Source organism: Schistocerca serialis, chromosome 4 (genome assembly GCF_023864345.2).
Source record: "Schistocerca serialis cubense isolate TAMUIC-IGC-003099 chromosome 4, iqSchSeri2.2, whole genome shotgun sequence".
Classification (NCBI taxonomy): Eukaryota; Metazoa; Arthropoda; class Insecta; order Orthoptera; family Acrididae; genus Schistocerca; species Schistocerca serialis.
Genome location: NC_064641.1, coordinates 448275270 through 448301403, shown reverse-complemented (window position 1 = coordinate 448301403; position 26134 = coordinate 448275270). Strand labels below are relative to the sequence as shown.

Genomic DNA, 26134 nt, shown 5'->3' with positions numbered 1-26134 from the left:
GTCAGGAACAAGAGTTTCTTGGACCGCGACCTCACATCTCGAAAGGTTTACCAGCAGCTATGTCATCCGGTCGTGAAAGCCTCCATTCTAATACACAAACAGTTCAATTACCATCACACACAGAACAAAAGTTCACACGATTCACAGACAGGACGCACACATGAATTCGCCTCCGTTGGGTAGGTAGGTAGATGGTTAGTGTTTAACGTCCCGCCGACAACGAGGTCATTAGAGACGGAGCACGAGCTCGGGTTAGGGAAGGATTGGGAAGGAAATCGGCCGTGCCCTTTCAAAGGAACCATCCCGGCATTTGCCTGAAACGATTTAGGGAAATCACGGAAAACCTAAATCAGAATGATTGGAGACGGGATTGAACCGTCGTCCTCCCGAATGCGAGTCCAGTGTGCTAACCACTGCGCCACCTCGCTCGGTGCCTCCGTTAGGTAAGTGACGTGTGCGGCAACAGAAAGTGAATACGGCCGCAAAGTTAAATAATATAAATCTGCCAATCTTAAGTACTCTGGGCTCCGTACTAGAAAATATTAACGCGAAGAAGGTGAAGAAGAACTGACCCGTTTCCGTAGCGTCTGGCGGATGTACACGGAATATCAGGACAAATGTTACGTCAAAGTGGCACGACCTATCTCTCAGAACCCACAAGTCACCAAGGAAGCAAATTCGAAATATGTGGTGAAGAGCCTCGACCTCTTTGCTCCGAACTCGGGCAGCCGGCGTTATGCAAGACAGACGAGCGAGTGCTGGCGCCGCGTCGAGGGGGCCGGCAGGTACGCCGCGTGATGCGGGAATTGCCTGCTCAGGAAAACGGAAAGCTCCCGTGCTGCGGGCGGCTCTCCGCCTCGTAATCACCTGACTCAGCGCCTCCTCAGCAGCTGCGGTAATGAGTAATGCATTCCGGCGAAACTCGGCCACCGGCCGTTGAGTAACGCGACACACTGCAACACAACACAACTGGCCGCACGTGACGGCAAAGACTGGTCAGCACGTGCGCCGACACGAGGGAGACGGGCAAGCTCGAGAGCGCGAACCACACCGTCTCTTCACACAGACGTACGAAAACGTATTTTGAAATGTATATGTCAGCTTCAAGTCACATAAATTGTATCGTTACCGGTTTCGACTTATTACCAAATCATCATCAGACGATATGCCGAAATAAGATGAAAAAAGGGGGGTAGTAAAATAATAGGAAAGTAATTGTTGGATGTAAGATCCGCCAGTTATACAAATCCAAATGATGAATATCTAGGAAAGTAAATTGCAGATCAGATCTACACCCAGCTTAACGTACATGAATACGTAATGTAGTAAATTGTCAAGTGAAGAGGGCTAGCCGGCCGCTGTGGCAGAGTGGTTCTAGGTGCTTCAGTCCGGACCCGCGCTGCTGCTACGTCCGCAGGTTCGAATCCTGCCTCGGGCATGGATGTGTGTGATGCCCTTAGGTTAGTTAGGTTTAAGTAGTTCTAAGTTCTAGGGGACTGATGACTTCAGATGTTACGTCCCATAGCGCTTAGAGCCATTTGAATTTGAAGAGGCCTAGAAAGCAGCTCACAGTGTAACTGTCGGAACTGAAAGCTACAGGTAACCCAGTCGGTTAACTCACTGTTGTGTGTCGTGACCTCATTTCTTCGTTACTTTCTTAACTTATTAAATCGATATACAGAAATCTTCAGCTCCTCTTAATATAACGTAAAGAGGTACGCTAGTAATCTTCTTCGCCTGATCCAGCCATCTGCTTGCTGCTCTTCCTCTTGGTGTTCTGCTTTCGATTTTGACCTGAAAGATTTTTTTTTCTAAATCATCCTCTTCTCTGCCCAAAATTGCCCATTGAACTGGAAGTATCTTTGGCTGACACGGGAAGAAAAGGCCGGCCGGGGTGGCCGAGCGGTTCTAGGCGCTTCAGTCTGGAACCGCGCGACCGCTACGGTCGCAGGTTCCAATCCTGCCTCGGTCATCGATGTGTGTGATGTCCTTAGGTTAGTTAAGTTTAAATAGTTCTAACTTCTAGGGGACTGATGACCTCAGATGTTAAGTCCCATAGTGCTCAGAGCCATTTGAACTACTTTTTCGGGAAGAAAAACTTCTTGCAGTGCTAATTTCTCCTGTAATGGAAGCATTGGTTCTTCTTTCTGTCCATGGTACATGTAACGTTTTCCTCTAATGCCACATCTCAAAGGCATCAGTTCGGCTCTTGTCACTAGCTTTCACAGTACAGGTCTCGCAGCCGTACAACAAGACACAGAACACCAGAGATTCCATCAGGTGCGTCTTCGCTGTTTTGGATATTGCCCGTCTCTGCCACATCTTAGTGAGTTTAGCCATTTCCTTATCATACTTTCCTATGCCATTGATCATGGATGCTAGATACACACAATCATTCACTACCTCATCATTTAAGCATCCTGTAAGGTGAATCTCATCTAAACCATGTCGATTAATAACCATTGGATGGCTTTCTTCATGTTTAGCTCTAGACCGAAACTTAAATTAATAGTTTTCACCCTGGAGACCAGATCCATAAGTTCCTCTTCCCTTCCTGCAATGAGGGTAGTCTTATCCGCAAAGCGTAGCGTGTTGATTTGCCTGCCTCAATTGAAGTTCCACGATTCCAGCCATTCAATGTGCCCCTAATCACATACTTACTGTATTCTGCAAAGATGTTATAGAGCTGTCTTGACGTCTACATCTACATCAAACTCCGCAATCCACCAAAGGCGTGTGGCGGAGGGTACTTCCAGTAGCACTATCTGATCCCTCCAACTCTGTTCCATTCGCGAATAGTGCGTGGGAAGAATGATTGTCGGTAAGCCTCTGTATTGGCTCTAATTTCTCGAATTTTCTTCTCGTGATCAATACGCGAGATGTATTTGGCGGGAAGTAATATGTTATCTGGCTCCCCCTGAAAAGTGCTGTCTCGAAATTTCAGTAGTAAATCTCTCCCTAATGCCGAACGTCTGCCAGTGGAGTTTGTTTAGCATCTCCGTAACGCTCTCTCGCCAGCTAAACGATCCCGTGACGAAACGCGCTGCGCTTCGTTGGATCTTCTCTATCTCCTCTAACAGTACTACCTGATAGGGATGCCAGATAGATGAACAATACTCAAGAATCGGGCGAACAAGCGCCTTATAAGCCATTTCTTTCGTGGATGAGTTACATTTCCTTAAGATTCTTCCGATGAATCTGAGTCTGTTGTCTGCTTTTCCCACCATCTGTTTTATATGGTCATTCCACTTAAGGTCGCTCTGGACAGTTGTACAACCTTCTCTAACTCTATCTGTCACATCGAAAAATTCCGAGTATTCACCATCCACCTTTACGGTTGCAATATGACTATTATAAAGACCTTTTAGTAAAGATATTAGGTAGGTTTTGGAACCCCAATCTCATCGAGGACATGCCACAACTTAGCGCGCATGACACAATTAAAGTTACCTACGTAATAATATTTAATTAACTCCGTCTGAACAGACCTTTGGAAGGCCCGATGGTACGGACCGGCCGCCGTGTCATCCTCAGACCACAGGCGCCACTAGATGCGAGTATGGAGAGGCATGTGGTCAGCACACCGCTCTCCCAGTCGTAAGTCAGTTTACGAGACTGGAGCCGCTACTTCTCAATCAGGCAGCTCCTCAGTTTGCCTCACAAGGACTCGTAGAAGCAAGGTATACATTAAAAGTATCCGCATACCCACTAGGGTGGTCCACCCTTCGACGGCTTGGACGCTGCTGGGGACGCTTTGGAGGAGGTGTCAGAATGTCTGAGGAGGAATAGCAACTCTTTCTTCCCAAGAGCGGAAATCAGAGGAGGAAGTGATGTTGAACTCAGGGAGCTGGAGAAAAGTCGATGACCTAACTCATCCCAAAATATTCCATTGGGTTTAAGTCGGGACTCTATGGAGGTCAATCCATTTCAGGAACGTTTTGTCCCCAAATCATTGCCTCACAGACGCTGATTTATGACAAGGTGCATTGTCATGCTGATCCAGTCGTAGTCTCCACACTTTCCCTTCACTGCAGAAAGTTTTCTTAAGCTCAATAAGTGGACCACACCTTAACCGCGAGAAACATCATCATAAAGAAACTCCACACGGCCCATGCATCATTATTAGCACTACACAAGATGGCAGACAATGTTCTCCAGGCATTCGCCAAACCCCAAGCGCTTCCATCCGAACGATACAGGGTATAGCATTATTCGTCACTCCAAATCACTCACTTCCAGTCCTCTACTGACCAGTGCTGTGGCGGTTTACACCACCCCGAGCGTAGCTTGGCATTGGCTGCAAAACACTGCCCAACGCACAGTCAGTGTGTCAGCTGAACTGCTGGTAGCTCTTAGGAACTCTCGACTGATTCTTTCCCCTGATTTAATGCTATTTTTAGAGCCACCCTCCTCAATGCTTGCTGGACGGTCCCTGTCCGCCAGTACATGAGGTGGGCCTTGCATGGCATTAACTGTGGTTCTTCCTTTGCGTTTCCACTTCCCAGTCACATCGCCAACTGTCGATTTGGGCAGGGTTGAAATGTCGCCGATCGATTTGTTACCCAAATGACGTCACTGAAATCTCCTGTTAAGTATTTTTTCTGTTACTCTTTCTCTACTCATAACACAATACTCATGCATGCTTTTATGCTGGTGGATATGCCTCTCGTGCCATCTACTGATCAATTTCACATTACATAGAGATGTCAGGATACTTTAATATCAGATTATCTGTGTGATGCACGCCTGTAGACACGATCCGCTAGTAGAGAACTGTACCTGGATTGACAGATGTTTGTTTAAAGGACAGCTACTACAGAAACAACCAATCACCCGTACCTTCTACACTATTCAGCGTTGCTCTGTTACCTCGCGTGCTTGTTACCACTGTCAGTTGCGTACCACGACTGGACCAATAACGTAACAATGTCATTCGTTTTTGTTATTTGTGTTGCTTTTCTGTGCCTTGTCTTTATTTAACTCCAATGAGTATCTAAAACTACATGCGAAAGTGCACAGAATATTGATAAGGCTAATACTATCCCTCTATGCAAACCTGACGGGGAACATGTGAGCGTGTCAAGAATTGAAGTGCACAGCTGTTACTGCCGTAGCCATATCATGCGCACTGGCCAAATCCAAGTGTATAGTAACTGGCGGTCCCAAGTATACAATAACCGCCAGCACGAAGTAATTGATAGATCAAGAAAGTGGGAGCTAGCAGAAAAATAATCCCAACAAAGAAAGAACGCAAAAAACAGGTAGAAGAGACATCATAACAGGTTAGAAAATACTTCAAAAAAGCCGTTATTACAGAATCACTTTGTTAACTTAATAATTGGTTTAGATATTCCTTTTTTAAACTCCTAAAAATTTCTAGCCCTTCAAATACATCCACACGGCAGGTGTTAAGCTGTTGAATTATGCTTCCTATTTTGCCATCTGATGATGAAGACTTGCTAATAAAAGAAACCGGTAATTATAAGATTCGAGAGACGGAACTATGCAGGGTGTTTCATAATTCCTATTACAGGCTTCTAGAGGTTGTCGGGGGGAATTAGTACATAAACTTGTGGTAAGGAACCCATGTCAGGAAATGTAACGTTTGGATGTTTGAACATCAGATCGCTTCCAACTCTTCCGCTTCACGGTACGCGGACACCAGTTCTGATCTTTCTGCTTCATGGCATGGACACCGTCTCGAGTTCTCTTCGTCGAGTTCTCTTCGAGGTGACGACAGACGTTCTCTTCAAAATCAAGAGTGCAGCGCGTCCATGGAACACCGAAGTACCATCCCAGTTGCGGACGGACCGCTTCCTCGCAGCCATTGTAGCTGTCGGACGAAACTAGCATTTGATGTCACAGCAACATCAGGGACTGACGACGGCAACCTCTTTTCAATTTGTGCACGTATCGTGAAACGAGGGATTTGAAACTGCTCCGGTCTTCAAATTTATTTTATACCCAAACGGAATATTTCTGGACACGGCTCCATTATCAAAACTTTAAGTCTCCTCTACAACCCCTAGTAGCCTACAACAGGAATTGTGTAACATGCCGTACAAAAAAACATGCTGTTCGAGCAGCGTTCTGGCGTAAATATTTACTACATCTACATGACCACTCTGGAATTCACACTTATGGTTCATATGACCACTTCCAGACTGTTTCTCGACCATTATATTGTCGAATAGCACGTCGGAAAAACGAACATCTAAATCTTTCCGTGCGAGCTCTAATTTCCCTCATTTTATTATGATGATATATCTCCCTACGTAGGTGGGAGTAAATAAAAAATTTTCCCATTCGAAGGAGGAAGCAGGTGATTCAAATTTTGTAAAAAGAGCTCGCAGCAGAACAAAATGCCTTTGTTTAAGTGGTTGCCAGCCCGTTGCAAATCATACAAAAACAGTTGACCTTCGTTAAACTTTTTCGATAACCTGCGTCAGTACCATGGGGCAAGGACCCCATGCCGCCAGAGCACGGAGTGTAAGCAGTCCCTTCGGTATGCCTTTTGCATCTTCTAAGTGTTCTGCCAATAAAATATATCTTGGTTAGCCTTCCCCACAATGTTTCCTACCTCATAGTTCCAAATTAATTTGTTTTTACTTGTAATCCGAAGCTATTTTGTTGAATCGACAACCTTTAAATGTATTTCATTTATCGTGTTACTGAAATTTAATGGATTCTTTTTACTGGTCATGTAGAGGGCCATACACTTTTTATTGTTTTCGATCAATTGCCACTTATAGCACCATACAGATATCTTGTCTAACTTTTTTAGCATTTCATTTTGATCTTCTGATGACTTTAGTTGATGATAAACGACAGCGTCATCTTCATACAGTCTAAGAGGACTTCTCAGACTGCCTCCTAAACGCCCTTGAGCAGCGCCAGATAGCACTTCTGTTTTATTCGATTAGTTCCCATGAATTACTAGGAACTGTGGTCTTTCGTATAGGAAGTCACGAATCCGGATGCACAACTGAGACCTATATATAATTTTCCACTCAAATTACAGGAAGTCCAATAAATTCCAGTTATATGTTAGGTCAGTTAGGTAGTGTTATAAATACTAGACTGGGCGTGAATGGAGTAGGACACTGAAGAAAAAAAAAAAAGATTTCACCTTTGCTAAACATTTTCTAACTGAACGTCATTCTTATCATACTAAATGTGACGTTCTCCATAGAGAAGATAAAGGCAGAAAAAGTAATATTACTCGAAATTTCTGGCTATCAGTGAACACCAATCAAAGAATCCTCACTTAATCCTTAATGGCTACATGCTGTTCCATTTTTCACCCTCATTACAGCAGCAGCAGCTAGTTAATATTCTCACACCAGATGATATGCCTGTTGTAAATAGCATAATTGTTCCCCACTACATTCCATTGGCCCCTTCCTCTCATCTGTCACGCACCGCATTTTTTTTTTTTTTACCCTGTTCATCACATTCCACGGTAATTTTTTTCACGTATCATAGTAGTGTGCCAGTAGTTACTAGTGCACCTTTTTGGCCCGTACATTCTTACACCTTTAATCTCTGAGTTTAAAGTAATATAATATTTATTTGTTCATAGCTTCCTTGCGAATTTCAAAATGCTTGTGTTTTTGTACAGATACGTATTTTTAAAAGGTCGTATATTTTTGAAAAAACTATCTTTGTGCAGCTATAAACTCTCTCTAATGTTGTGTGGACTATCTGTTTAGTCCAAAGTTTTCTAAGGATGGACTAGAAAGCCGACAGTCGGTTCATAATGAAATACAAAATAAGTATTTCAGTTTTTGATACGTCTTAAAATTCTGCTGCTAATTGATGTCAGTGAAATGGGTCTATAAATCAGTAGATTGTTGTGCTTTTATTCCATCGTTGTATACTGGTGTGATCTGCACAAATTTCCAGTCTTTACGTGCGGATCTTCCGTCGAGCAAGCGGATGTATATGGTTGCTAAGGATAGAGCTGTTATATCTGCACAGTCTAAAAGGAAACTAATTGGTGCACAATCTGGACCGGAAGACTTGCCTTTATTAAGTGGTTTACACTGTTTTGCTACACCCAGGAACCTTATGTTACCAGCAGTTCTTGATTCGAATTTTGGAAAATTTACTTCACCTTCTTCAGTAAAGGAATCTCGGGAAATTGTATTTCGTAAATGTGCTTTAATGCCACTGCCATAATTAACATTATCACCACTATCGCACAGTGAAAGTATCTTGCCGCTGGTGTACTCTGCATACGACCAGAATCTCTGTAAGTTTTCTGTCAGATTTCGAGATAGAGTTTCGCTGTGGAAACTATTAAAAGCACCTCGCACTATAGTACGCGCTATGTTTCAAGCTTCTGCAAAACATCACCAACTTTGAAAATATGGAGGCCTTTTAAATCTGCATGCTTTTTTCATTGCTGCTGCAACTGTGCACTGACCTGTTTTGTGTACCATTGGCGATTTTGTACGTCTCGGATTCAATTACTTGGTAGGAAACTCTCAATTTTTGAATTTAAGCCCCACCTGGTCATCGGTTAAGTAGGTGGTTTGAATGGAATAGAGACTCTCTCTTAAGAAAGCATCAATCAAATATTTATCTGCTGTTTTAAATAGTTCTAATTTGCATTTATTTCTAGTGGATTTAGATGCTACGGGAGCCTACGGCCACTAATTCATGTATCCGTCAAGACGCACTCTACTTGCTGACAAGAGAAGAATACACTCAGGGGGTCACCGATTCTGCGCATCTTTTACACGACTGCAGTAAATAACTGCAGTTCTAGTACGATGTACTTTCAAGAGTTTCCGAGAAACAGATCTTTAAAGTTTTACGATCCTGTTGAATACTAGCTCGACAATGATGAAATAGGTTTCCTAGAATAGAAGTGACAAGAAACAAGGTTTAAAACTGCTAGAAAAAAGAGGAAGAAGATAAATGAAACAAAAGTAATGGAATACCATGGAAAGCCAAATCAATAAGGGAATTAAATTATGTTATAAGATAGGTTATCTTGCTTTCACAGATAACCTAGCTGTTTCTTCAGGTCCACTGGAAACAGCCGCTAGACAGATAGAATTACTGAAAAAACAAGCTGAAGCCCCGTGATAATGAAAATTAAAGAGGGGGAGCACCAACAAATTCAAGCATCTAGGAAAAGTAACCGAGCAAGACATTTGGGTAAAAGAAGCCATTAAAGCAAGAGTTAATAAGATGAAAACAGCGTAGGCTGGTTGTAAGAATATATAATAAGAAATCAATATCACTCAATACTAAACTTAGACACTACTCTACAGCAATTCGCCCAGAAGCCCTTTATGCAGCAGAAAGTTTCACTCCACCCAAAAAGGCGATGATGGAAGCACTAGAAATGACAGAAAGAAAAATATCAAGGAAAATTTTGAGACAACTTAAACGGTAGAAACAATAGAGAAGACGTCGTAATAGTGAATTCTATACACACATAGAAAAAAATTACAGACATAATAAGAAAAAGAACAGCTTCCTATGACCACTTCCCTAGACTGAATAACAACAGACTAACAAAAAGACTGTTCACTTACTTCGGTAAATTAAAAATGCATAACATATGATGCAATGAAATTGGAAGGGACATAGACGAACTCCAAATTAGCCCAAAAGACGTTGAAGAACGATTGCCACTCAGAAAGAAATTGCGACATTCCATAGGTTTCCACGAAAAACTCAAGAAGAAGACTAGAGCTAATTGAACAGAACAAAGGACAGAGAAATCGCGATAAATGATTAGAGAAATGTTGAAGAAAGGAAAGGAGAAACAGTTGAAATAAACATAGTCCATAGTGGTCCATAAGTAAAAAAAGAAGAAGAAGGATGAGAAAACAATAAATATTAAGATAATGAAATTTATAATGCTTTCTGAGACGCCCTGACGGAGGAAATAAACACAACAAAAATATTTTAGAAATCATCGTAACCCAAAATCAACTTGAGAAACTATGATTAAGACTACTTCATTCACAATGCTCTCCTCGTTAGATACTACTGGTAACTGATAACTTTGGTGCTTTCTTTTCTTCCATCATGATTTTGCTATACACTATACATTCTCGTTTCAGTATAGCGGTTGTACATTAAACATGTTTTTATAATGTCAGGACAGTTGCAACACTATACAACTGCAGATTGAACGCATTTGACAAGCTTTATATTTAACTCGAAGCTGTGTGTTTGCTTGGCCACTGCTGCTCTTGGCGAAGAATGTAACTGTAACTGCTTAGAAGGAGACGCCCGATGCTCCTCATGAAGTAACAAGGCGAACGGTGTCCTCGAACGTTGGACACAGTTTAACGAATGCTGCGGGCGGATGCAACCCGAATATTTAACTTCGTTCTCTCGTTGAAAGTGGAACGCAAAACAGGCGAGCATCCTAAATGTAGTCATGTGCATCTAACTGCAGTGCATTTAGGACAATTTTCGCTGTCTTAAGAGTCAAATCACACCGCTCTACTGCGCGCTCTTCCGTTTCTGTGATATAACTGAATCGAGGTTACTGCAGAACTAAAGACATGTGTTGTTACGAGAGTTAGCAATCACATACAACCGATAGCGCCTCCGCACATTGTGGAATACAATTTTTTTCACGAATTAGATCTGGAAGATCTCTGGTTACACAATGACATCGTGGAGAGTAACAGCAGTAGTAGCTCAATTTCGTTCGCCAACAGAGATGAGGTATGAGACACAAAATGAAACACACCAGTGTAAATGAGTAAAGCATATTCAAATAATGGGCGATAATAGATATCCAAAGATACCTATAATTACGAAGCCTTAGCGAAACGTAACAGAGGAGATACTAATTTCGAGATCCTTAAAGACTGGACGCTCTCAACGAGAATAATCCTGATTTTTTTCTACTAATAACTACACTGACGTGAAAAAAGTCGCGGGATACCCACCATTGGCGTACTGCAGCATGGACTCAACAAGTCGTTGCAAGTCCCCTGCAGAAATATTGAGCCATGCTACTTCTATAGTCGTCCATAATTGCGGAAGTGTTGCCCGTGCAGGGTTTTGAAAACGAAATGACCTCTCGCTTTTTTTCTATGAATGTTCGATGGGATTCATGTCGGGCGATATGGATGGTCAAATCATTCGTTCGAATTGTCCAGAATGTTCTTCAAACCAATTGCGAACAACTGTGCATGGTGACATGGTGCATTGTCATCCATAAAAATTCCATCGTTATTCGGGAACATGAAGTCCATGAATGGATGAAAATAGTCTCCATGTAGCCGAACGTAGCCATTTGCAGTCACTGATCCATTCCATGAAAACACAGCCCACCCCATTATGTAGCCACCACCAGCTAGCACAATGCCCCGTTGATAACGTAGGTCCATGGATTCGTAGGATCTGCGCCACAATCGAACCCAACCAGCAGCACTTACCAACTGAAATCGGAACTCATCTGACCACGCCACGATTTTCCAGTCGTCTAAGAGTCCAACCGATATGGTCACGAGCCCAGGAGAGCCGCTGCAGGCGATGCGGTGATGTTAGCAAACGCACTCGCGTCGTACATCTGTTCCCGTTGCCCATTAAAGCCAAATTTCGCCGTACTATCCTAACGGATACGTTCTTTTACACCGCATGTTGACTTCTCCTGTTATTTCAGGCAGTGTTGCTCTACGAAAACGCCGCTGTTCTCGGTCGTTAATCGAAGGTCATCGGCCACTGCATTGTCCGTGGTGAGAGATATTGCGTCAATTCTGATATTCTCGGCACACTCTCGGCACGGTGGATTTCGGAATATTGAATTCCCTAATGATTTCCTAAACAGAGTGTCCCATGCATCTAGCTCCCAACTACGATTCCGCGTTCAAAGTCTGTTAACTCACGTCGTGAGGCAGTAATAACGTCGGAAAGCTTTTCACATGGATCACCCGCGTACAAATGATAGCTCCGCCAACGCATTGCCCTTTTTACCTTGTATACGTGATACCACCGCCATCTGTATACGTGCATATCTCTATCCCATGACTGTTTGTCACCTCAGTGTAATCCTTATATATACAGCACCCGCTTCCTGTCATCCACTAACACGCTAGCTCTCAACCAGAAGGTAGAAATAGATATATAAATGGCAACGTACAACTCCTGATCGTCAAACCGAACGCTATTATTCCGAATTAAACCCCAAGCTCCGCGCAAAATGTCATGGAGAGAGACCATACACCGCTGATATGCATATCCCCTCAGATTCTTTTAAAACTACGTGATATTTTTTGAATTTAGTCTTCCAGTTGTTTGCCCACTGTTGTACACGTTCTAGGTATTACTCAAGCTTATTAACTATAAACAGAAGACTGGAGCTACTTCTATAGAGCACAGTGCCATCTCCAACTAACGAAGAACCTCCGTCTGTTTTGGGATCTCATTTGTAAGTATATAGTAGAGTATGTGGACCAAAACTGAGCCTTGTTATACTCTACGTTTGATGGATCTTATATTGCAATCGGCTCCTGGAATATCGACGTAGAAAGCTCTGCTTTTGAGAAATGGTGCTACTATCCTTATAATGTGACCTGGGCAATTATATTCATGATGCTTGTGTATAATACCTTTCTGCTACACACAGTAAATGGCCTATTCAACATCTACAAATTGCACTCCCGTAGTATGGTGAATGTTCCGAGCAGCACATATTTGTTCAGTTAGTCTGGTAACTTCTCTTCCCTATTCTGGAGTATTGCTGTGCGTTGTGGGATCCACATCAGGTGGGACTGACGGATGATATCGAGAAAGTACAAAGAAGGGCAGCTCGTTTTGTATTATCGCGAAATAGAGGAGACAGTGTCACAGATTTGATACGTGAACTGGAGTGGCAATCATTAAAACAAAGGTGATTTTCGTTGCGACGGGCTCTTCTCATGAAATTTCAATCACCAGTTTTCTCCTCCGATTGCGAAAACATTCTTTTGGCACCCACCTACATAGGGAGAAATGATCATCACGATAAAATAAGAGAAATCATGGCTCGCACAGAAAAATTTAATTGGTCATTTTTCCCATGTGCCGTTCGAGAGTGGAAGGATAGAGAGACAGCATGAAGGTGGTTCATTGAACCCTCTGCCAGGTGCTTTATTGTGAATAGCAGAGTAATCACGTAGATGTAGATGTAGCCCAAACTGTTAGAGAAATCGGGCGATGTGGCGCAGTGCTTAGCACACCGGACTTGCATTCGGGAGGACGACGGTTCAGATACCCGTCCCGCCATCCAGATTTAGGTTTCCGTGATTTCCCTAAATCGCTTGAGGGAAATGACAGAAAGGGCACGACTGACTTCCTTCCTCATCCCTCACTAACCCGAGCGTGCGCTCGGTCTCTTATAACTTCGTCATCGACGGGACGTTAAATCCTCTTCTTCTTTCCTTTTATATTATTGCATGAATAATGATACAGGTGTCTTTGAGAAAGCTGCGCGCATCGTCGTCTATGACCTGCTCCTGTATCTTGCCGACGATCTTTAACAAGGAATCTGGGCGTTAATTTTGTGGAAATAAAGGGTCCTTATTTGGCTTACGTACAACTATTACCTGAGTCTATTTCCAGCACTTGGAAAGTAGTTCTGGTTCAGGTGGCAGTATAGATTGACGTCTAGTAGATTATGGCTCTAGGCAGTAGGGGTGGCTGAAAGTTGTCAGGGACTGGAGTTTTTTTAGAGTTGAAATTCATAATATGCCGACGTGCAGTCCCGCTATGTGACTGAAAGAAGTTCTAAGCGGAGTATGCGAAACGCGAGCTACTCTCCTAATGATTCGTTCGTTCTTCATGATCGTCGCTTTTCGGACCAATAGACTCTAGAGCCCTGAACCGTCTTTCGAGCTGTCCAGAGCTTCAGCACGGTCTTGGAGGTCGAACACGATTCTATTCTCAATATGAAGAAGCTCAGTTGAGGAATAATTCATTTTTCTGAGTATGTTGATTTTCCAAAATTTCTCCTGATTTTTCTCTGCTTCGTGGAGCCTGTGTATGGCCTAGGCGCGCTGCGAAAGGTTTCGAATTCACGTCTGATTCGCCTGGCCAATCTGTCATCCTCTATCAGCGGGATCTAGGTCGCTTTTCCACCTGCGTCTGTAGAAGCGTTGTTCCGCTATCAGCTCCTGTATGTGATGGGAAGGTGATTTCCTAGCCTGATATATTTTACCGTACTTGTGGCCTTCTTGCTGCGATCAGGTATGACACTGCTAAAATATTCCGTTGTGGTCTTGATGTCATGTTTTGAGTGACGTGAGGGTATAATTGGTGTACTGATTTGGGCCAAATGGTTAAATCGAATCCGCATTGGTGTGTGTGACTCTTGTTGTTCATGTATCTCGTAAGCGAGCCAAGTCTCTATCAGTTTCCAGTAGCACCGAATTATGATCAGAGTCAATATTATTTACCACCTTGGTTGACATTTATCAAGTCAGTTTTTTGGCTAAGAATACGTCTAGTATGCGAGGGCGGCATTTTGGGTAGTAGTGATAAAAGGTGGGTAGATCTTGAATTATCGTATGTTGATTGGTATCGAGGAATCTGCGAAGTACTTGTCGATTGGTGTTCGTAGCTCTGCAACCCCACGACCTATGGCGAAAAAAGAACGCAGAAACTCTTGCACAACAACCGCTGGAGAGCACGAGAAATCAGAAGTCACTTCCACTTGATTTCACAAATTTCTCTGCTCTCATTACAAGGAGTACAAGGAGTACCCACTAACGAACTTTAAGAATTTGCAAACCTCAATACATCCACGTCGTTATCAGCTGCCTCAAGTCTGCGGTCTGACATCAAAGAAGTATTTAATTTCCTTAAGCAGGTCAATTTCGCAAAAATCATTCGCGCCATCAAAGAAGCTGCAACTCAGATGAGACAAGCAACCGACGCATTTTCAAAAAGTACATTTTTATTCTCTGCTACAGTTAGCCTTCTCGGCGGAAAATATATCTTTTATCATCATTAATTGCAATGCCAGTGGCATTGATCAGATGAACCTTATCGGAGAATTCGTTGATGCGAACAACATTACGTATGCACTTGTCAGAAGCGCTGTGTACACAGGTACACAATGGACGCTACATCGACAGCTCAGAGGAAGAGAACTACAACAAAATTACGTACGTTTATCCACTGCTTTACATTTATCTCCTCTTACAGAGTCGCTTTACACCGGATATCTCAGGAGGCCACAGCTAACGCGATCTGTTCTCGCGTCAGAGGTCGAACGCCGCCCTCAGTAGCTTATAGTATCGCCGTAACTGTAGGCCACTCCAGCAATTAGCATGTTACGCGCTGAGAGTCCCTGAACTTTCCACCGCATCCGCGTTGCGTAGTCAGTGTGATTTCGCGGTCAATCATCAGCTTTTTACAGGATTAAAAATATTTATTACCTGTATTTGGCTTCGTTATACAAAATAGTTGCTGCAAATATGGTCGTAGATTACATAATCGCGTATATACGAGTCTGGCTCAACAGCGTAACTGATTCAGTGTAGCTGATTCACTGTCATACTTCTCATTCATAGGCTGTCATATCGATTCCTGGTTTGTACTAGACGTTTACTTTTCTTCTCTGACAAGGGTAGTCTCAGGGGAAACAAATATTCAGGCGAAGTTTGTTTACTGTTCCTGTTAATACTAGTAGATGGACAGAATGTGTCTGAGATTCCTGGACGACATCAGCATACCAATGTGAACGCATTGTTACTGTGTTCAGGTCCAGGTTGAACGCTACCATTGTAGAGCATACCAATGACTTAGGTTACGAAGGCGGTTCCCATGTATACAAGACAAAAAGTACATTATCGTTGTCAGCATAGAGGTGTAGTGTTATTGAGACCGTTCCGTCTTCGAGGTGCTGACACCATTCACTTTTTAATCCAGCACGTAATCATCAATGTTTGTTCATACAGCACAGGAATGCAAGGCCGAAGTTTATGTCATTGCCGATTTCTGTTATATGAGTATTAGGCCTTAATACTTACATTACAAAAAAAAGCATTGTGCACATTTGTGTTTCTATCCACAGTTTAATCGTCTGCTTACAAGTTTTTGATGAATATGAAAGTTTTGTTTTATTTTTTATTTATTTTTCCATTATACCTGACACACGATCGTGGAACACGTCATTATAAAGCGGGTCGTCAGAAGCCAGATATCCGAAAATGTTGACATTTAAAACACCGAATTTACAATATTTAATAATGGATAAGGAATGAGAAAGTTGTCGAGCATGACCTGTAAGTGAGAACCATTCTGGCATTCTCTTGCAATGATTTGGAAAACACGTGGAAAATTCTAACCAGGATGATTTGTAAAAAAATGATTGCATCCTCTTTATGCGAACAGTTTTTCTCACTTTTTCATTGTTTCATTGAGTGGACATACAATCTACTAGACCTGAATTATTCTCAAACGAACAATATTATTCTGTTTCACGATCGCTTTCAGAGCTAGCAGGAAAGTATTAGCAGGTCCTGAAGTATTCACACGTATAGGAACACAACAGGAATGATCAATCGAAGTTAGAAAGTCCCGTCCAATGGGCTCTAAAATGGATGCCTTAAAAGCTATGAGCACTTCAACTTAGGTACTGTGAAACAAATCTCGTCTACTGCTAGCTGTTTGCTTTCCATATTTTGGGGGTAGGCAGCAGGGACGAAAATAAGAAAAAATGTTTGGTAAATATGGAGTCTAAAATCCATACTTTAAAAGGTATGAGGACCTACTCGGTAGAAGAGACGTGTTTCACAGTAGCGAAAATGAACAAGTAAAATAAAAACAACTCAAGTAAGCGTACGTATAAGACTGCGAAAGGCAAAACCGTTTAGTGCTTGTAAAGCTGCCTTGATGAGAGACGGAATGGTTTTATCTTCTGATAGGTTTTTGGAGGCTGTGTAGCTCAGCAGAAATGAACTGTTCAGAAGGAGTAGTTTTCCAAGGTAATAACAATTCGTCTCGGGTTTTAAAACATGCCGTTGGTTCACAACAACTTTAAATTCCTATGAGAATATAATGAAAATATATGTTTCTGAACGTTGAACGTTATTTTTGAATAATTCTTATGGGTGTGGGCAAAATGAAAAGATGGCCCTTCTGTCTCATAATGTAGGAATGTATGCTGTTATTCATTTTAAATAAATGCGTTTTTTCAATCACAAATTTATTGAGTGAGTAGATGCACCGCGAAATGAATGTAACAATACCCAGGTATCTACTTAGCGACGCAACCGAGATCCCTGAATCGACGTCACACGTCGCCTTTCAATGTTCCTGTACCTGCACAGAGCGATCCAACTGCTACCAATTTACTTCGTTAGGGAAGTAGAAATAATGAGTAAAGAAAGAAGGCTCCTCATAACGGATGCGGACTTCATACACAGCAGCCGTTCCAACGGTAGTTTTATTTTCGCTAATCCGTCGTGACGCTAGGCAAGTTGCACTTGCCGTTAACGCTTAGTAACAGGCGTAATCTGCAACTGTTGCGGAAGGGACTTCGAGTGAAGTGGGAATAGAAGTGGGGCGTACGGTAGTCGCTAACGGTGAGAAATGACAGTGAGTGATGTTGCCCCTGACTTTGAGAGTTTTGTTTTGTCCTTTTCCAGATGTCGAGCAGCACGGAAGACATCACGGCGCGGCCCGCCGCCGACCCAATGACAGGCGTGGACAACCCCGTAGCGCTGCAGGTCAGTTCTATTGTAGGAACTGACGTAAATGCTAGTAATTAAGTTATAATGCAGTCAGCTCGGCTGAGTTTTTTTATTTATTTATTTAAGTCACTTCCGTATGCTGTGACTGAAGACTGCTTTGATGCAGCTATCCACGCTAGTCCATCCTGTGCCAACAGTGCATCTCTACATAACTACTGCAACCTACAACTGTCAGAACCCACCAACTGGAGGCAAACCTTGGTGTCCCACTAGCGTTTTTACCCTTCCTACTACTTCCACCCGTTAAGAAGCGGGTGATTCCTTGATGCCTCAGTCAAGTATTGCTATAAATCTATTTTTTCCTGCGACTAGCTTCAGAGCCCCTTCATAAGTTGTCTCATCTACCCTTCTAATCTTTAGCATTCTTCTGTATCACGACATTTCCAAAGCCTCTGTTTTCTTCTTACAACTATTTATCATCCACGTTCCATCGCTGTACATAACTATGCTCTAGACCAGTGTGTTTCAACCTCTTTGAATACGCGAGCCCTTTCCATGTAAAAATATCCTGGCGACCCCCAGAACCATAATAAAAGTATGTCAGGAGATTTCAAAGACAACGTATTGATTTTCTTTCTGTTTGATACTATAATGATCGAGAAATCAAGTGCAATGTGTAAAGAGGTCGCAGTGCTCTGTGGTCAGAGATATAATTATATTCTCTGCCGCGGTAGAGGCGTGGGTGTGACAAGGGGTCAGCGGGGGCACAGTCGCGCGATTTCGGTCACTACTATCAGTTGTCCCAGTACGCCAGCAAGTACGGACGTGATTATTGTCGTCAAATGGCTCTGAGCACTATGGGACTTAACATCTGTGGTCATCAGTCCCCTAGAACTTAGAACTACTTAAACCTAACTAACATAAGGACATCACACATATCCATGCCCCAGGCAGGATTCGAACATGCGACCGTAGTAGTCGCGCGGTTCCGGACTGAGCGCCTGAACCGCTAGACCACCGCGGCCGCGGCTATTGTCGTCACGCTACGCTCCGAGCGAGCATAAAATGGACGAGATCTTTTTTTTTTTTCAGCCATGCTGGACCATTTTGGTTGATGTTACAAGGCCGGAACCAGACTTTTGCCACTGCAACTACTGAAAGGTTTACTGCCCCACTTCATGAATCACACGGTTGACTGGCTTCTCAACAGATATCCATCCGTTGTGGCTGCACCTACGGTACGGCTATTTGTATCGTTGAGGCACGCAAGTCACCCCACCTCGGCAGGGTCCATGGTTTATGAGGGGTTGTTGTTTATGCTTATTTCATACACCACCAAGGTTAGGTTCAAATGGTTCAAATGGCTCTGAGCACTATGGGACTTAACATCTGTGGTCATCAGTCCCCTAGAACTTAGAACTACTTAAACCTAACTAACCTAAGGACATCACACACATCCATGCGCGAGGCAGGATTCGAACCTGCGACCGCAGCGGTCACGCGGTTCCAGACTGAAGTGCCTAGAACCGCACGGCCACACCGGCCGGCTACCAAGGTTAGGATACGGACATCTTGTGAGTCCTGCTCCCGCGCAGAATCACACAGATTTGTTTTGCAACGGTTCACGTCGGAGTGTTCCCGAGCAGACACAAGTTGCACCACTCGTTCTTTCCGTGGTGGAAGCGGCCTTGGGCTGAGAAGCATTTTCTCCGCGTGGGAAGCTTGCCGCCCGTGTTGTGCGTGCTGTCCGCCGCAAAGAGGCTGGTGTCGGGTAGAGGTACTGTTTACGAGTTGGGCAGTTGCGTGGGAGTCTCGTTCACCATACTGGTGTATTCTTGGAGAGAATCATTGCTTCACGTCCAAGGCTGGCACACATTGCTCCAGCAAAAGTAGGTTAATATTACAAAGATTTCGGCTAATTCTAGAAGAACTTACCGACGTCTGAGAAGTGTTATTTATTTTGCTGGACCAAATCATCAATATTAACCCGCACACTGTTGCTAATAGCTGTCAGCGTTGAAATATTTCGTGAAGTTCGTAATTCCACAAGACGATGGTTCCGTTCTTACATACAACCCACAAAAGATTATTTTAAATATCTACTAAAACCGTTGTATGACACCAGTAATCTAGAGAACTGAAGTGAAACGAAATAAACTAGGATCAACTTCTATACAGACTTCTGTGTTTGTAAGAAGTTACGCCTCCTATACGTTATCGACGAGGCTCCCACGTATTGATAGTACCGCTGGATAATCCAGCATCTCTTCCACAAATTCTATAAATGACTGAATTACTCAAAATAACATGTTTTGTTCTTAAACAACAGGTGTAGTACACGGTATGTCATTTCTATGACGAAAAATCGACAAAAGTGAAAGTAGCGCCCGATGTATCACAAGAAGTGCGGTAGGATCGCTATTGTTCAGCAGTGCACCTAACGATTTCTGTTGTCTGCTGGCGCGCAAATCCACTCATCTCGGCGTAGGACCTTGGCTGGTGAATGATTAGTGCAGATTTTTCTAATGATGTGACAGATCACGTGCGTATCTCGTAGGGGTTGATCGCTGGCGACACTGTTATAAAAAGGGACGTGACGTCTTGAAAGTATTGTTGCAGTGTCGACGGAGACTTGGAGTTTATCACCGATAAGTGCGTCGACTGTCACCGGTCGATGAAAATGATCAATACTGTTCGGTCACAAGGCCGGCTATCGATCACTGGCATAAAACACAACTGTCAAGAGACAAACAGCATCTGTATGTCTGTACACGAGAGATCTGCAACACTTTAAATCTTTTATGATAATGTTCTCATGCAACTCCTAGAGATTTAGTTTTTTCTATCCATGACATCACGCTCTCCTCCATTCACACACGTGTCTCAACGGGGAGTAAGGATTTTCCATTTCTCCAGGCAGTCCTCAATAGATTCTGCAATCATATCTGTGCTCTACGACCCACCGTACGGTATGTTTCGACCGCCTTTGCAGCTTTATAGCTACATTTAGTGTTTCAAAATGATGCGGCCCATTTTTTACCTAAGTGAAAATGTTCATTTCTTAATCTTGCCTCAAGGTGAAATAGTCAACTTTAATTACTATGCAAGCGCTTTGAAACGGTCACTCTAGTTTTTTTTTTTTTTCAGTGTCTCCCTCTCTAGTTCTTCGATCATCTCAAAGACTGATGACCAATATTGAAGAATTCGTCACATAAGCTGTCCTCTATGTGGCCCTGGGAGCGGCCGCGCAGTTTGAGGCGCCATGTCACGGTTTGCGCGGCCCCTATTGCCGGAGGTTCGAATCCTCCCTCGGGCATGGATGTGTGTTTTGGTCTTAGCATACATTAGTTTAAGTAGTGTGTAAGTCTAGGGACCGATGACCTCAACAGTTTGGTCCCTTAGTTCACACACATTTGAACATTTTGTCCTCTATGCCATTTCATTCATAGTGAATTACATTTCCTTGAGGCGCTTCCAATGAATCTCAGCTTGGAATCTGCTTTTCCTACAATGTATGTGATAATTCCATTTTAGGTCGCTCTGGAGGATTACTCCTGGCTATTTTAGCGTGATTTTTAACCAGTATCGTATTCTAATAGCAATGGCTATTTTCCTCTATTTATGTATGATGAGTTCCATTTACCCACGTACAATGTCGACTGCCAGTCCGTCCACCAATTACGGATCTCCTGCAGATCTTCCTGCATTTCATCACAGTCTTCTGGCATTCCTACTTCCGTATAGAGCCGGCCACTGTGACCGAGCGGTTCTAGGCGCTTCAGTCCGGAACCGCGCTGCTGCTACGGTCGCAGGTTCGAATACGGCCTCGGGCATGGATGTGTGTGATGTCCTTAGGCTAGTTAGGTTTAAGTAGTTCTAAGTCTAGGGGACTGATGACCTCAGATGTTAAGTCCTATAGGTCTCAGAGCCGTTTGACTCATTTGAACTTCCGTATAGACAACACAGTCTTCTGCGAGCAACCCCACACACCTTTCTGTGTTATGCTCTACACCACTTACATACACTGCTCAAAAAAATTAGGGGAACGTGCCTTTGTACATCTGTCACACTCCACTGACCAATAATTAAGGACTGGTTATGTTAACAAATTATGCCTTTAACTTTCACAAATTAAGCACGCAACAAAACATCACTACATTCTCGATCGTTTACAAGAACTGTAATTTCCGACAGGTGTAGAAAACAAACTGGGAACAATCGTTCATCCCGTCATCCTCGGTGCTTTTCACTCTCCGTGATCGTTTATCGCTGCCTCACCCCTTCATGGGCATGCTCCGTATAAATCTAAGAAGGTATTTGCTTCCATGCTTCAGTGAGAGCCCGTGAGAGTTCTTGGAAAGCCTGTGGTGGAACAGAATGACCACGAACGCATCTGTCAAGCATGTCCCACATAGGCACGATGAGCTTTAGGTCGGGACTCACCGCTGGTCATACCATCACGTCATTGTCCAGGCTTCGCAAGAGACCTATGCTGCGCGTAAGCCCTGGCATTACAAGGAATTCAGGGCCACCACCGTTTGCAGCAGTCACCGCATGGTCCAACTCCAACAGGATCTGTTCGATTTACTGCGTGGCGGTAAGGCGACTATGGAAAAGTCAACATCCGTATGGTTGTCAACACTGATACCTCCCCACAACATCAGAGAACCTTGGAAATCTGTAAATTTCCTGGACAAAATGTGGGAGGTAGCACCCACCACGGGTCTCCCCACAAGAGCACGGCCATCACATTGCGCCAAAGGATATCTGAACTCGTGTGTGAATAATGCTTTACGCCAGTGACGAAGTTGCCAGTTAACATGGGAACGGAAGAACTGCTGGCGAGTTTCAAGATGTTGTTGCGTTAAGCGCTGTATTCGAACAGGACGTCTGGGTCGTACGGTACTCTCTCGTAACCTATTCATTGCAATCCGACGGTCACAGTGGCTCCAGTGGCCCTTCTGGCATCTCCTGCAGTGCCCTGGTGTATCCATGTGACGCAAAGATAGCCGGATATTGGTCTTTATGTGGGGCTGTAACGCGACGGTGACCTTGTCCAACTCGTCTTGTGTACTGACCTGTCTCCCTATAGTGTGTCCACAACCTATCAACGACAGATGGAGAACCATTGGGATCTGCAGTAACACGACAGCAAGTCCATCCTTTTTTGATCAAACACACTCCCATTGCAACTTTCACTGCATTAAGATGTCGCAATGCATGCGCTTGGTTGAATACAACGTCCACAAATGACAACTACCATCTGTGTACCTCATAAGAGAACACTGAGATACCGGTAATCACTTTCTTCTGAGGGGCACCTGAGACTGCAATGCATGACACAGCCAATAGATGGCTAATGTGTGAAATCTTATGGGACTTAACTGCTAAGGTCATCAATCCCTAAGCTTCCACACTACTTAACCTAAATTATCCTAAGGACAAACACACACACGCATGCCCGAGGGAGGACTCGAACCTCCGCCGGGACCAGCCGCACAGTCCATGACTGCAGCGCCTCAGACCGCTCGGCTAATCCCGCGCGGCAGATGGCTAATGACTTTACTCGTTGGACATACTCAAAGCGAAGTTCTCATGCTATGCAGTAAGACCACAGGTATCGCCTGTATCAAAATAGATTCAACCTACCGGACGTTGATTCACGTGTTCCCCTAATTCATTCCAACAGTGCATATTAAAAACATTATTTAGAACGTCCTCTAGTTCCCAAGATATATTCTCATGAATGTCGCCGACGGTGACCGCATGATGTTATTTCAGAACTTTGGAAACAGGATAAAAGGGAGCGAGTTATGGGAAGTAGGATGGCTGGGAAAGGACAGCTGTCAGATTTTTTGCAGATTTACAGAGCTGTGTTGGTAAGCGCGTTCTCACGTTGAATTAACTACGAGATGTCTTGTTATAACTGTGATCTCACTATGTGTATTGTTTAAGGCGACCTTTGAAAACTATTGCATAGTAATAAAAGTCGACTATTTCACCTTAAGGCAAATATTAGGAACGCATCATTTCACCGATATATATGTAAAAAAGTTAAATGTGTCATTTCGAAAACTTAAAAACAAGCATAATGCTGAAAGATGCTCGAAATGCTGGTTTTAGAGATGCTTTCAGTGCTCCAACATGACGAGGCCTAATACCCAGAGCCGGCCGCGGTGGCCGTGCGGTTCTGGCGCTGCAGTCCGGAACCGCGGGACTGCTACGGTCGCAGGTTCGAATCCTGCCTCGGGCATGGGTGTGTGTGATGTCCTTAGGTTAGTTAGGTTTAAGTAGTTCTAAGTTCTAGGGGACTTATGACCTAAGATGTTGAGTCCCATAGTGCTCAGAGCCATTTGAACCTAATACCCAGATGGATTTTATTCAGATCAACGATAACCGTAGAAGTTTATGTATCTATACAGAAAAAATATCTGTACCTGACGCTGACGTGAGATAGTCGCGCTTTTCAGTTGCGTTGATATCTCTTGCCAACTCATTGTGACTAACGAGCTTTTATCTCAGTGGCATAGCTGCGAGCCCAATATCGTCCGGTGATTAAATCCTTTTCATGATATTCACCACTCGTTAGCGTGTTCAATGAGTATTTTGCTTGCGTTCACTCGGTATTCTTTCTGTTCTTCGGTCATTAAACGAGGAACAAATTTTGCTGCAATTTGTTTTCGAGTAAAATCTCATGGCATGAACCATTTGAGATTCTGACAATCATCTCAAGGTTCTCTGAGAGTTAGATGACGAACGAGAGTGGAACCCTTTATTTTTTAAACAAGAGTCCCATCAGTGGAGACGAACGGTACATTTGGACCAAGAGCATTATATACGTGAGCTCTCTGCCAACCCATTGTGACTAACGAAATTTTATCTCAGTGCCTTAGCTGCAAGCCCAACGTAGTCTGGTGATTTAATCCTTTTCATGACGTTCACCAGTCGTTGTTTGCAAGTTCAATGAGTATTCTGTATACGTTCACTTGGTATTCTTTCTGTTCTTCAGACATAAAACGAGGAAGAAACTTTTCTCCACTTCCTCACAAAATTTCTCATTGCAACGCTGCTTCCATAAGCAAAACATCGCAAAGATCATCACAAACACTTACCACTTTCACGCAAAATAGCAACAGCTCCGAAACGAAACAAAGTAAGCAATCATATGGACCGGTGGAGTTACTTAGGAAACTGTGACTGATATAGTGCTGCCAATGTCACATCGCTAGGATGCCTCGTTGCCACATACAAATTAGTTCGGTTTTTTATTCTGAAAACACTTCCAAAATCGCTCATGGGGAATTCTGATGCCAGACTGAAATATATAGAAAAAACCCTAAGGAAGTGTAATTCGTCCATGAAGGTTCAAATGGCTCTGAGCACTATGGGACTTAACTTCTGAGGTCATCAGTCCCCTAGAACTTAGGACTACTTAAACCTAACTAACAGAAGGTGTGTGTGAATATGCCTTCCTCTCGTTCACTAGTAGATTGTGCTGCCTAGTGAGATATTCTAGAGTTTTACATCTGCGCCGAATGAATGGGCTCTTCACCTGGTCTGCTCACAATCGGCGCTAGAGAGACAAGCTGTTCGCGATGGCCGCGCAGCAAACCAGTCGACTTTATGCTCGGTTGTCGACCTTGCTGGCTCTGCGTACGCCGCATTCAAAAACAAAGAGCGTACGCTCAGCCGGGAACAGGTCACTCCGTACAGCGCTGTTATGCGGAAAATTCCTACGCGGTGAACCTGCTCGCGTCTGCAGTGATGTAATATTTGTTCACACAAACATACCACATTTCCTGTTGGTACTGGCGTGAAACAACTACATGCAGCTTCTATTAAACAAATAACCGCTGCAACGAACTCTGCCAGTGCTTCGATAAAATGACCTGATTAACGCAAAGTTTAAAACAGAGTACGCTGTAGTATTATCCTCCTTCCCCACATGGGCTCCGAGCCTGATTGCAGAGTTATTCACATTTTTTTTATCATGAGTAGTTTCAATGACTGTAAAAAGAGCACACGTTACTGCTATTTATAAGAAGGTTAGGGGAACAGATATATAAAATCGCAGACCTGTTCCTTTAACATCTATCTGTTGCTGCATGCTATATCAAAATGAAGCGAATAAGCTTATTTTTACGGTTCATAATCGCCAAGGTAAGGGAAAGTGCCCTAGCTTAGTTGAACAAGGATGGGGAAAGGATGAAGCCACATCCTTTTAACGGAATCTTTTGACTTTCATCTGAAATTATTTAGAAAACCAATGAAAAACCTAAATTAGAGTGGCAAGACGGACGTTCAAAACCAAGACTTCCGACTGGTCACGACATCTGTTTGTAGTGCCAGAACGTTTCCCCAACACAATTATAAACTTAAGTGAGACAAGTATCTCTCAGACAAATACGCATCGCTGCAATAGACAGAAAACAACACGCTGTTCGGTGTGCTGGAGGACAAGTGAAGTGTCTGAC

General features: G+C 43.4%; 1 protein-coding gene across 2 annotated transcripts in view; it reads left to right on the top strand.

Annotated features, from left to right (window-relative positions):
- LOC126475084 (ABC transporter G family member 23) overlaps positions 1-26134 on the top strand; it is a 380919-nt gene that overhangs the window by 225402 nt on the left and 129383 nt on the right. For both annotated transcript variants that reach the window (XM_050102651.1, XM_050102650.1), the window contains one exon: positions 17616-17696. In XM_050102651.1, the coding sequence (XP_049958608.1) occupies positions 17616-17696 (81 nt within the window). The remainder of the gene's footprint in view (positions 1-17615; positions 17697-26134) is intronic.